The 13,645-nt window shown below is 36.0% G+C and overlaps 1 protein-coding gene across 38 annotated transcripts in view; it reads right to left on the reverse strand.

The window, feature by feature from the left end:
- The window catches only part of Pde4dipp2 (myomegalin), a 220,159-nt gene that overhangs the window by 58,050 nt on the left and 148,464 nt on the right, over nt 1-13,645 (reverse strand). For all 38 annotated transcript variants that reach the window (XM_048815056.1, XM_048815040.1, XM_048815051.1 and 35 more), the window contains 11 exons: nt 10,054-10,188; nt 9,201-9,320; nt 8,878-8,970; nt 8,536-8,748; nt 7,152-7,310; nt 5,843-5,956; nt 5,515-5,652; nt 4,216-4,395; nt 3,119-3,313; nt 936-1,103; nt 682-763 (listed from right to left, as the gene is read on the reverse strand). In XM_048815056.1, the coding sequence (XP_048671013.1) occupies nt 682-763; nt 936-1,103; nt 3,119-3,313; nt 4,216-4,395; nt 5,515-5,652; nt 5,843-5,956; nt 7,152-7,310; nt 8,536-8,748; nt 8,878-8,970; nt 9,201-9,320; nt 10,054-10,188 (1,597 nt within the window). The remainder of the gene's footprint in view (nt 1-681; nt 764-935; nt 1,104-3,118; nt 3,314-4,215; nt 4,396-5,514; nt 5,653-5,842; nt 5,957-7,151; nt 7,311-8,535; nt 8,749-8,877; nt 8,971-9,200; nt 9,321-10,053; nt 10,189-13,645) is intronic.

The raw sequence follows: 13,645 nt of genomic DNA on the forward strand, positions 1-13,645 counted from the left end.
ACTCCAATCCAAGGTTTCTACTTGAGTTTTGCTCCCACCATGCTTAGAATGTGATTGTCTTTGGGGAGTTCAAGCCCTACAGCCATTCCTTGAATAAGGTTGAGCTTGGAAAATAATTCAGGTATATTGTCCCTCCTAATACTTTAATGTAAGTGTTGTCAAGTTACTATGAGCACCCCACTATTGAAAGATATCCAGTAGAATGTATCAGTTCCATTGGTCCTGCTGTGCAGGTTTGGAAACACTACTCTGGCATTTCCGAATCCCTGCAAAACTCTCTCAAAAGGAGAATTAGGATTCAGTTTCCCTGGAGTAAACTGTGAACTCTTTTTTTTTTTTTTTTTTAATATTTATTATAGTTGGATACAATATTGTAGTTGTAGTTGGATACAATATCTTTAATTAATTAATGTATTTTTATGTGGTGCTGAGGATCAAACCCAGGGCCTCGCCTGTGCTGGGCAAGCACTCTACCACTGAGCCACAACCCCAGCCCCAACTGTGAACTCTTATCAACATAAATTATGGGCATTTCTTCTCAGAACTGACATGTCTCCAGCCTTTCAGAGGAATCCAAACATTTTTTTCTGTTAAAAGAAAGAGTTGTGGCCAAACCTATTAATATAGAGATACAGGAAGGAAAACAAAAGATCTTTTCATGAAACAAAATTTGATACTTACCTAATGTGGACCTGGGAATGCTAGCATCCTCTTTAGCAGGCAAGGAAGTGCTATCATTTCTGGAGGGTATTTGCATTGATGCCTAAAAATTGGAAGAGTTGGGGAATTTAGGAAGACACAGGAACTATGATCACAATGGCAGGACTTGCAATATTCTCACACAGTTTCATATTAAAAGTTATTAAACTTATATGCCTGAAATGTAAGCAAGAAATGCTGCTGACATGAAGTCTACATAAGTCTACAGTTCTTACTTGATCAGTTTGCTCTCCCAGATTGGGGCTCATGGAAGTAGCTTTAGCTTGTTGGTTAGAGACGAGTGTTTGAGTCATCATTAAGTCTTTCCCTCCTAAATGCTGGCGCACAGCCTGTAATTCTAAATTTCTTTCCATTAGGGCTTGCACCATCTTCTCTGCAGCAGCCTAGTGAGAAGAAGTCACAAATAACATTAGAAAGATATTGCAGTAAAATAAACACAATTTGTTTTCAAGTGTAATTGCTTAAAGACCAACCATTTAGAAAAAGCTATTGCGGGGGCTGGGTTTGTGGCTCAGTGGTAGAGCACTTGCCTAGCATGTGTGAGGCACTGGGTTCAATTCTCAGCACCACATATAAATAAAGTAAAGGTCCATCAACAACTAAAAAATAAATAAAAAGCTACTGGGACCCTAAGAAATAGTTTCCTTGCTATCAGTTTATAAAGAAAAACAGTCAAGTGAGTAGAAAAAAAAGTTGCTCATAGGCAAAATGTTGAAAAAAAAAAAACATAACACATTTATTACAGATAAGAGAAACTGAAGTAGATTCTGCTAGAACTCTATTGGTCTAAGGTGTTAAGGTTCTGGTTTGAATTGGTGTAACAGATGACTGTCTTTACTCTTACTTGTTTCTTTGCCCTGGATTACTCTTCACCTATATATCTGGATGGTTTGCTCCCTTCAGGTCTTTGCCAAATGTCACCTTATCAGATTGGCCTTCCCTGAGTATCCTGTCTAAAACAACAATCTTGTGAGTCACAAGGCACAAATATTCAGTTATGAGTAAGTTCTGGGGATCTAATGTACAACACAGTGACTATTGGTAATAATGTTATATTGTTTACCTCTATTTGCTGAGAGAGTAGATCTTTAATGTCCTCATTAGGGATCCACACATAGGAAATAACTGTTTCCTAAGACATTGTATCCATCTAAACTAAAAAAGTATTTTTTTTAAAAAGCCATTTAGGTGATTCTTCTGCCTGTAAAACTTGAGAATGCAGAAGAGTATAACTAATACTGTTGCTGAATTTAAAATCTTCAGTCATTTCCATTAGCTCCAAGGTTCCATTATTTTATTATCTGCTGTGTAGTAAAAAGATGTATAATAAGACTAATTCTTTCAAATAACAGAGGTTAAAAAGAAACTTCAAAGACTTAGTAGCCTCTTGTCAAAGACTTAAATGATTCACAATAATTTTGTTAGGTCTCTTCTAGAAGTGATCATTGAAGTATGTGGCAGGATGTTTCTAACAAAATGTGTATTTACTTCAGTAGGCCAGAGAATTAGAAGAGTGGAATATCACTATCCCATGATACAAGAAAGCATCAGAAAATATTGTGGTAACATAACATAGGCAAGTAAGAATGCAGCTTCCTCCAAAAACTGATTCTGAGCTATTGGTCCTTAATATGCAGCATAAGTCAACTAGTAGTCTTTGCCCTTAAGGAAAAAGATAAAAATGAAGGGAAAAATAAAAAATTATTTCTGAAATAGTTGTATACCATTATTTTGAGATTAACACTCAATATTGAGTATGGGAATATATTCTCTTCATGTCCTTTCAAAACCAATCATTTTTTTTCCTCCTGAGATAGGAGAGAAATACTTTTTTGGGGGTGAGTACCAGGGATTGCACTCAGAGGCACTCGATCACTAAGCCACATCCCCAGCCCTATTTTGTATTTTATTTAGAGACAAGATCTCACTGCATTGCTTAGCACCTCACTTTTGCTGAGGCTGGCTTTGAACTTGAGATCCTCCTGCTTCAGCCTCTCGAGCCACTGGGATTATAGGTGTGCACCACTGTGCCCAGCGAAAGAAAATACATTTGATTGTAAGTTTTTCCATACCTCGAATGGAAATATAAAATGTCACTCAAGTCTTGATAGTTTAGAATTAAAATCAAAACACTCCAAAACTCCATACCTTGTTCTCTTATAATGATCAAAGCATTAAGAAAAAAATCAGTGTAGACAATGCAGTTAATGAACACGTGTTTTTGGCACAATTCCAAATGTGGTGTTTAAAACACATTTAACACTTGGATGATTGATGTAAAACTGAAATCTATTTAATAAACAGCAGGAGAGAAACTATGGAGTTTCTCCGTATATCATGTAAAATGATATACACATGTTACAAATGATATTTTTCTGGTCTCTGCAGTAGTCCTTACCTGGCTCTCCTGCTCCCTGGTGCTCACAGACTGAAGCAGAACCTGAACCTCCATTTCATGTTCCAAAGCTTGTTTGTTCCGATCACTTAGGAGGTCCTGCAGCATCCTTTCTTTTCGCTGTAAACGCTGGCAGAGCTCCTCAGCTATTTCACTCTGTCCCGGTCCCAGTTTGCAGAGCAATGTTGCACTAAGATCCTAATGCAGAAGGAATGGTGTAAGATTTTGGAAAAAAAAGTTCTTTTTAACACATATTGAAATGCTTATAAGAAGTGTCATGGAAGAAAGAGCTTTGAGGTTCTTGAGAATAAACATCATGTTTTATCCACTTTTGTTTCCCCGCATTTAGGAAAGGCCTATGACTCAGAAGGCTAGACATGCTCAGTGAACAAACACTAACAATATAAAATATATAGAGTGCCAACTTACATATTGTTCTCTGAAATAAATTCTTCTCTTATTTGCTCAGGGAACATAATAATTAATGTTAGATGAGAACAAATGGACACTCAGCCCAAGTGTTTCATTTATTTTCTCCCCAGCAAAAACTTTTAGGGGAGCATCAAACAGAAAGTTAAAAAGGAATGACAAAAACTGTTTTAATAAGCAGGCTGATGCAATTCCTATCTCTATATTGGTGGTTAAAACTGTGAAGCCATACTGCCTGGGTTGAATACTGGCTCTGACACTTAACTAGCTGGTACCTGGATAAGTTAACTTCAGAAGTCTTTTCCTTGTCTGTAAAAAAGGGATAATATTATGTCCCTCATATATTTGTGAGGATTCAATAAGTTATTGCCCATTAAGCTCCTAAAATAGTACCTGACCTGACATGAGCACCATAACTAATAAAGGTTAGTTATCATATTATAGATGCATATTTTCGATCACATTAATTCTCACATAACTTCTTTGAGAAAGATAAACATCATCTTAAGTTTACAGATATGGGGAACAAGTCTTAGAGAAAGCCAATTACTTGCCCAGAAAATGAAATTAAAGACTTGGATAACTTGCTTCCCAGACTTCTAGAGTCCTAAGTCAAGAATGAAATCAAGTAACCACTAAGCCAACTGCTTTTAAGCTAACTGAGGTCTTGCCTCCACTTCCTTGTTCCTGTCATGAAGAGATGTCTGTAACTGCTGAACGATACTCTCTTGTTCCTTCTGCCAATGGCTAAATTTGGTTTCCATTTCTTCTTGTAGCCACTGGAGGTTGTGACAGGTAGCAGTTAACTGTTCAACTTCTAGGCCTTTGGCCCTCAGGAGACTCTCCATGCTCTATAGTCACAAAGAGAGCAATCATAAGTTAAAAGAGCTATTCTATACTTCTCGTGATAAATGAGAAATTAGATCCACCTTTAAATTAGCACCTATTAACTTTTTTGCAAGAGGAGAAAACTAAGTAACTAATCTAACAATGTCATACTAATTTATTTTTTGTTTTTAGAAATTCTTAACTAGTTTGTGGAGAGAGAAATACTAGGCCCATGATAAAATGGAAACATTATAGAGGAAGTAATTTCTCTGAAGAGAAAGTAAATGACTCCTTTAAAAAGTGACAGATGGTTAGTTATATAAGCTTTAAAATAAGTATGTAAATAAAAAGCTCATGGTAAATATTAGTAAAATAAACAAGTGTTCTAATTGTGGGAATACAGGGACGTGTATGTAATATTAATGAGATGAACAACAGTTATACCCTGGAAATGCTTATGTAAAAATGTATATGTGTGGGGAAGGATGTGTATGTATCTATATCCAAATCCCATTTCCAAAGATGAAAAATAAATTAGAACCATGTAAATAGAAACCAGTATTCACTGACTTCCTCTACAAAAACAGAAGTGCTGTAATTTCTCACAGTTTTTTTTTCTAATTTTTAAGTTAGACACAATACCTTTATTTATTTATTTTTTTTTATTAGCTACACATGACAGTACGATGATCTTGACAATTCATACATTTGAATCAAATGGGGTATAATTTCTCATTTTTCTGATTGTACAGGTTGCAGAATCACATTGGTCATACAGTCACCTATATACATACAGCAATAATAATGTCTATTTTATGTGATGCTGAGCATAGAATTCTGTTCCTCATGTGTACTAGGCAAGTATTCTATCACTGAGCTACAACCCCAGCCCTAATTTCTCACTTTCTAGTCTATAATGATGGAACTAATAAGTGCTACTTTTGTTTATATATATATGTGTGTGTATAAATAAAAATAATATACGTGTGTGTATACACACACACACACACACACACACACATATCCATATACTTTATAAAGCAAATACTCTGGTTTTCAGAAAATGATGGAGGATGCTGATGCTTCAGGCTTAGAATGCAAGTGGGAGAGGAATACCAAGTCAAGACAGATTTTGCTCTTACATGCATGGTAGCTTCATTAGAAGAGAGGACACTGCACAGTCTCTCTATGTCATGATCTCGCTCTCTCACAGCAAGATGAAGCTGGCGCAGTTCTTTGTCTTTTTCTTCTAGAGCAGAGAACTTTTCATCTATAGCCCGCTGTAACAAAAAGTAAAGCTCCTAATTCTACAAGGTTCATTATCTTGATTACCATTTACTCAATGAGCTTCAAAATATGAGAGAATGGAAAACCAAAACCCCAAAGGAGAAAATTAAGTAGACATAAATTTCTTGATACTCATGTACATAGAATAACCTATAGCCCAATAAGCAAAACCACAACACGTACCTCTAGAGCAATAGCTCTATCATGTATTCGTTGCCGAAGTTTCTCAAGCAACATTTCATTTGCTTCAGGGGTTTTTTCTGAATTATCTCGATACTGTAGGAGCTCCTGAAATTCCTAATGAGACAAAAGATATTCCTTTATTCACTTATCTATTACTAACTGTATTCCTATATTTTGCTAAGTAATCTGTCATTTAAGATAAAAAACATGATTATTCTTCGCAGGGGGAAAAATTTAGCAGAGATAGCATTCATGTAAATTGTTAACTATTCTGCAACATACAACATATATAATACATAGAACTGATAACCAATCTTCAACATATAAACATACTAGCATGCTTGACAGCTAACTAGTAGGGGAACACAGGGTATATTGCTTGACTCTCTGCCTAATAGTACAATAAAGATCTAAGAAAGGAGGAACGATTTGCACTGATAAAAGACTAGGATTTCTGGGCTGGGAATATAGCTCAGTTGATAGAGTGCTTGCCCTGCATGCACAAGGCCCTGGATTCAATCCCCAGCACCACAAAAGACTAGGATTTCTTAGGGGTACATTCATAAGAAAAGAAAAAAAAAACAACACTTTTATACACAATATATGCATACAATGAAAAAAATCAGATACTCAGTGAAATATAAGCGATTCAATGTGAGTGAAGCTTAGAGTAGATGGCAAAACTGATCACTCTCCTTTTTCTCTCTCTCTCTCTTTTTTTTTTTTTTTTTTGTGGTAATGGGGATTGAATTCAGGGGCACTTAACCACTGAGCCACACCCCCAACCCTATTTTGTATTTTGTTTAGAGATAGGGTCTCACTGAGTTGCTTAGCACCACTTTGAATTCGCAAGCCTCCTGTCTCAGCCTCCTGAGCCACTAGGATTACAGGTGTGTGCTATTGCGCCCGGTCTGATCACTCTTCTTAATATCACATTTTTCTTTAAAACTTTCATTCTGTCATTTAACTTTCAGGAAATTTATGTACAGATGTCTTCTCCTATTAGACTGAGAGAGTAGCCAAATCTCTTTGTTTTCCCAACCCCTGGCATAGTGTCTAACTCGCAGAGGTGCTTACCATTTGCTGAATACCGGTTAAGTCTTTCAGGTCTATGCAGATGTTTCTTACTTGATGATTAGCATCTTGATTTAGATTGTATTTTCTACTTATTTTAAATCTTCCTGATTCCCACAACTTAATATTCTACTTACAGCAGGATTTCAACACAGATGATTAATACCTTCATATTACAGGAACAAGAATTTCAGAGCTCTATGAGTACAGTTTCATTGAAGTCATAAACACTCACCTGAAGCAGCTGCTCCTTGTGACTTAGACTATGGTTTAGGTGTTGAATGTTTTGTTCCTGGGTTCGAATCTCATTGTATTTTTCAGCCTCCAGGGTACGAAGCTGTTGGCTCTTATTCTGCAATTCTCCTTGTAGCTGCTGCAAAGCTTTCCGCAATTCCTGAATTAAATATATTCCCTTCTTAAAGCAATCTAAAGTTTTTACATAGTCATTAGATACATTAAAATTTTCAAGATATATAATGAAATATACAATAGCAGAAAGTGCTATTATTAATATTGCTATAGAAATTTGGATCAAATAGGATATGAAAAATTGTGAAAAAACTGTGGGGGTAGTAGGAAATAAACTTGATATTAGAGTTCAATACTAACTTTAAATATTTCATGTATAAATTCCCATCAGAAGGGATGTAAATAATACAGAATTATAAGTAATAAGTGAATGTTCTTTTTTTCACACACCCATGAGTTATAAGTGAATACTTTGCATGTTTATGGTCTACACATTTATATGTGTGCAGATATTTATAAATAATAGGTATATATGCAACGTACTGTAAAAAAAGAAAGGGAGCTCTATATAACAATTAAACAAAACTTAGGATATGTTTCCTTTGTGTGCATAATAAAAAGTTGAGAATTATTTCCATCCCTATCCTTCTATCACTACCCCCAAACTATCAAGACAACTGAATTTTAATACTTCTAAAGGAAATTCAGGTCTCATATTTATCATCCAAAGTACTAAACCAGGAAGATGCTTCAAAAACTGTACTTTTAAATCTGAGTGTCAGGGAGTCTAAGAGAAGCTAGCACAAAAAAGATCTTAAGACCTTCAAACAAGACAGACCGAGAGAGTGAGAAAGAATATACTCTCAACCAAGAAGAAAAAGAAATTCATTTAAGAGTTATGTATTAGACATTTTTCAAATTACACGATTAATTGTACTTTCCATTCCTTAGACCTTGGACATTCTTCCCCACTTTTCTGTTTGGCTCACTTTCACACCTCCCCCTGCTTCCAGAACACCTCATATTTCATCAAGCTTTCCCTGACTCCCTCTTCAGCCCCTCCTACATATTCTTATAAAAATCCATACATGGCTCCTCTGCAGTATTAACCACACTGATATTCTGTTCATGTGCTTTTCTCACACTAAATTGTAAGTAAGTTAAGAGGAAGGAGCCTGTGGTATTCACCATTATACTTCCACAATGTAGTTCAATATCTGGCACATGACACATGGGCAACAAATGTTAAACTGAATTACTCAGACTAAAAAAATGACTCAAAGGTTAAGGTTCAACATACACAGTCCTGCTAAAAAGTTACTATCAGGGCAAAGTCAGCATTTGGGGCTACAAAGTGGTTAATGATTTACCTGGTTATGTTTCCAAGAAGCTTCTTTCTGCTGTTCACTCTTGTTTGCTGCAGCTTCCGCAAATTGCACACATCGCTTGGCATCAGCAAGTTGGCGTTCCTTCTGTCGTACCACCCTCTGAAGCTTCTGTATTTCAAGCTGGCTGCAGAATAAAGCACTCTGAAGATCAAGCAGAGCCACCTGTTGCTGAGCTGGGGAAGTACCCTCAGAGCTCTGAAGAAAGAGAAGAAATTATCCTCACGAGGAGGGCAAGCATTGAACACCTGAGAAGACTGTAAAGACAAAACATAAAACCAAATGGCACATACCCAACTGAAGTCTCTCCCTATGACGTTCACATACCTGAAGCTGTCCAAGCTGGCTTTGGTGCAGCATTTCTCGAAGCTTTGCCATTGTGTCATTTTGACCTTCAATCACCTGGTATAACTCCTCAGTCTGAAAATGAGAGAGAAGTGCCAAACATGTTAACAAACTAAATATAAATTCAATTATCTTGCCTGTATAGTAACAGGATTCTTACAAAACACCAATTTAGGTTAAGATACAATTTTTCCAGGTTAAGATTTGTTAGTCTGATAATACATATTTCTACAAAATATAGAATACTGTCTACTTTGATGGGACAAATTGGTTTCTCACAGGTTCTTGATTGCTAAATATTTTACCTCATTTTCCCTGCTTTTCAGAGTTTCCTTGAGGCTTTGAATTGTACCATCTTGCTTCTGAGATAACTCCTGAGCAGACTTTAGTTCAGAGCTCATTTCATTTAGTTTCTCTTGAAGAGTCTGAATTAAAAAAAAAATAGTTTGCTAGTTTGTTAGGTCAAGGATATCTTTAAACTTTAACGCAACCAAAGTACTTCCTCAAAACCAGGTTCTGAAGAATTTTTTACAGAATAGTACTTTCTTATTTTTCTCACATACAGTAACCACTAAAGTTTAAAGCCAATCAACACAAGGAAATAGAAATAAATGTGAAATACTTCCTTCAATACTCAGTTGCCCCAATTCTCATGCACCATGCTTTCTCTATAATGGTAGCTATAGTAGGCACTTGTCCACATGAGTCACTGTGGATTCCTCACCTAAGACCAAGGAGCTTCTGCTATCTTATATAGGACGGGATACTACAAGGACTCAGCAGGCAAGAAACTCAGCATCCTAGATTGTGGCATTGTTTTTCTAACAGACATAAAAATCCATGAGCTATAAAGAAGTGAAGTTAAGCTAAGATCAAAAGCACAAAGATCAAAAAGTGATACCTTACACTGTTAAAGGTTGTGTGCAAGTTTTAATTACATTCCTAAACGATACCAGATATTGGAATCTGGGCAGACCTCGCTAAAATCTTGATGAGAAATAAAGGAAAGGACTAAACTTATAAGTGAAAGTTCCCTAGAGCATCAGAAGACCACAGAATTCACCTCTCAAGTCCTACTCGGGTCAAAAGACTTGGACTACAGCCAATCACATCCTCAGGAAAATCCTGTGCTCTCCAGGAGCACAGGACTAATCATACCTTGTTGGTGGCCTCTGTTTGCTGGAGTTTTTCCTGAAGTTCTGCCACATGGGAATCAGATATAGACTGCTGAGTTACAGTGGTCTCATCTGAGTTCCTCTTTTGTTGTTTGAGTACCAAATCTTCAGGCAGGGACTAGGATGAAGCAGCAAGACGAGTTAAATGCAGCCAATAATAAATTTTACTTTTATGTTCAAATATCTGTGGCATGTTTTTCCACAGATTGGGAACACCAGAGTTGTTACATGAAGTACCAGTAAAACTTCCTGAAGACAATCCTGGTCCTTGCTAAGAGCAGTGATTCACCTCCATCCTTTCTATGCTCTCCAGCCTTCCCACCCACTCACACAGACTACATAACTAGGTGAGGTGAGGCAAATAATTCAGTTTAAAGAGAAGGGGGATTTTAAAAAGGAAATACTTATGATGACCAAATGTTTGCTTTATTCTATTTTTAATCAGGGAATTGAAAAGCTATATGGATGAATCGTATGCCATTCCTAAGAAGAGAAGTTTTATTATAATTACCTTTCTTACAACAGGCCTGTTTACATTATTGGAAAAACTGGCACATTTGAATATGAACTAGATATTAGAAAATACTCTTTTATAAACCTAAACTTTCTAAATTTGTTAACTGCACTACAGTTGTAAAAGATCTCCTTGTTCTTAGGAAATACATGCAGAAGTATTTAAGGTTAAGTGACATAATATCTACAACCAATCCTCACACAGTTCAGGAATTTTTTTTAAAAATAATGAGCCTATACAAGGATAGGGATAAAACAAATGTGGCAAAATATCAGCAAGTGGTAAATCCAAGTAAGGAGTAAATGGGAGTTCTTTGTTCTTTTCTTACAATGTCTCCATAAATTTGAATTTTTTTCAAAATAAAAAGGAAGAAATTACAGGTACATTAAAAAATAATTATATATATTTACGTATACATATATACGTAAATATATATATGTGTGTATTTTTATATGTATATATATATGTATATGCCTAATTAAAGTCAGGTATACAGTACATCCTGGATAAATAATCTACAGTAGTATAGGAAGGAAGTATGACTTATGAGGATATCAATTCACTAAAATTATTCAGGAGGAAAAAAATGCATAATGTTCATATGGGATGACTGATCAGTCTAAGATAAACTAATTAAACTGTGCCTTATAATCATCATGAGTTAAAGATGTTAAAATAAAATTTAAGGACACACTGTGGCATTAAATAACATTTCCCCTCACATAACTGTCACTCCAGTTAGGAATATAAATTCACAAGGAAGACAAAAAACAAGCAACTGCTATTCATTTTTTTCTTTCCTTTGCACTTGATTAGCACCTTCCAGGCAGTAGAGCTTGCCTCATATCCCTTCCTGTTTAGAAGTATGAAGATCTTTTCTATCCCTTCCGTGCCATTTATCTCTTTCTCTAATTTCAGTCAAGTACTATAACCTGCACAGTACCCTGTGAGGAATTGTGGGGAATATAATCTAATGCATAGTTTTAACTAAACAGTCTACTAGGTTTACTGAAGAGGTATTTCCTATCATAAATACAGAGAAATACATTCATTTCAATGGGAAATGTAGGAAAGGCTCTTCAAGCAGACAAAATTTTACCCTGCATAGGGACTGGGGTTGTAGACCAGTGGCAGAGTGCTCACTTAGCACATGTGAAACCCTGTGTCCCATCCCCAGCACCCCTCCCCCCCCAAAAAAAATCCTGGATCTAAGGAGGGGTAGAATCTTCACAGGGCATCTCAGAGCAACAGAAACAGGAAAGTGAGGGAAGTGTGGAGCTAATGGATACAAATTGTGACTTCCCTTACCTTTTTAGTGCTCATGTAATTTCACCCTTTAGAAAGGATACAATTAATAATTATATCAGCATAACAGATAAAACCAGGGCCTATCCTGAGCAAACATGTTATCCTATTTAAAAGTCTAGACCTATTTCTGAACAGCTAGTAAAGTACATTAACCCCCCTCCATTTCATTATTTAGGAAGTCAAAATTTCAAAATTCTAAAAGACACGAATACCAAAGAGATATCAAGAAATATTTTTAATTATAAATAGATGATGGGAACTAAAAATAATCACATAGGTTTTAACAAGTTAGTGGGGGCATTTCACAAAAAGAATCTAAACTTATGACATCATTTTTTAGAAGCTAGATCTCAATGCTTATTTAGACAAAAATGAGAAACTGACCCACTCACTGTATTTTCTTATGCCTACCAAATATCAGTTACCAGTAAAGGATCCATTAATTTAATGTATTCTCTCTTGCAACACATACATGTTGAGTACCTAATGGAAGGCACAGGTCCTAGAGATCAAGTACTATAGGACAAAGTCACTGCCTCATTCAAATATATTTTGCAGGGCTGGAGTAGCATAATAAACAAACAAATACAAAATATCAGCTAGTGACAAGCTCTTTGCAGTAAAATTGGAAAGCATGGTAGAGAGTTGGTGGTTAAGTTACTCTACTGTTCAGAAGAAGGCATTTAATGAAGCAGCACTTAAATGGAAATCTAAATGAAAAAGAGCCAGTCCTTCAAATATCAGCAGAAGATCAATCCAAGCAGAGAAAAGAGCCAGTGAAATAGAAGCCTAGGAAAGAGAAAGGCCTATGTGGCTAAAGGGTTACTTTCCAACAGAAATATAACATGAGCCAGGTATGTAATTTTTAACTTTCTAGTGACTTCACTGAATAAGTGAAGTTTATTTTGATATTTAAGCAAATACGGCCAAAATATTAATATAAACATGTAATCAGTATAAAAATTACTGAGAAGCTTTACATGATTTTATTCTTATTAAGTATTTGAAGTTGGAAATAGATTTTACACTACAGCACATCTCAGTCAGAATAGACAAGTTTCAAGTGCTCAGCAGCTACTCAAGGCCAGTGGCTAGCTTACTGGATAGCTCAGGACTGGAGCATAATGGGCAAAGGGCAGAGTAACACAATCAACTGAAAAGGTAGGCAGGGGCCCAATCAGACAGTTCTCCTAGAACAGCAGAGCTAATAAAGCTGGATTTCACACCAATTGAAAAGAAATGCAATACAGTATTTTTAACAGAAAGTAATCATATTTAAGTTTTCAAAAGACCACTCTAGCTGCTCTGTGGTGATGGACTGTTGGGGAGCACCAGCAGAAGTGGAGAGAAAAGACAGGAGACTAGTGTACTACAGGAGATGAAATGCAATAGTGGCTAGGATTATAGTGGCCTTGATTCAGGTGGGATGGGGGGTAAATGAGTGGGTTTGGACAATTTTGAAAGTACAGTTAACAGGATTTGCGAAAAGAAGTAGGATATGACTCCTAGAAAAATGTAGATATTTGATATTAATGCTGGGAATATATAAGCAATCAAAAATTTTTATTTAATAAATGAAAAAATATTAGGACAAACAAAAACAGGCCTTTTTCCTAGTTCCAAGTTCAGAGTTCTGATCCTTCAGTGGCTCTCTTAGAAAGAAGACCATATATATATATTAATATGTACACACACACACACACACACACACACACATACACACAAACAGCAACTGTAAACCAAAGATTGTCAT

This window comes from Marmota marmota, unplaced genomic scaffold (assembly GCF_001458135.2).
Source record: "Marmota marmota marmota unplaced genomic scaffold, marMar, whole genome shotgun sequence".
Lineage (NCBI taxonomy): Eukaryota > Metazoa > Chordata > Mammalia > Rodentia > Sciuridae > Marmota > Marmota marmota.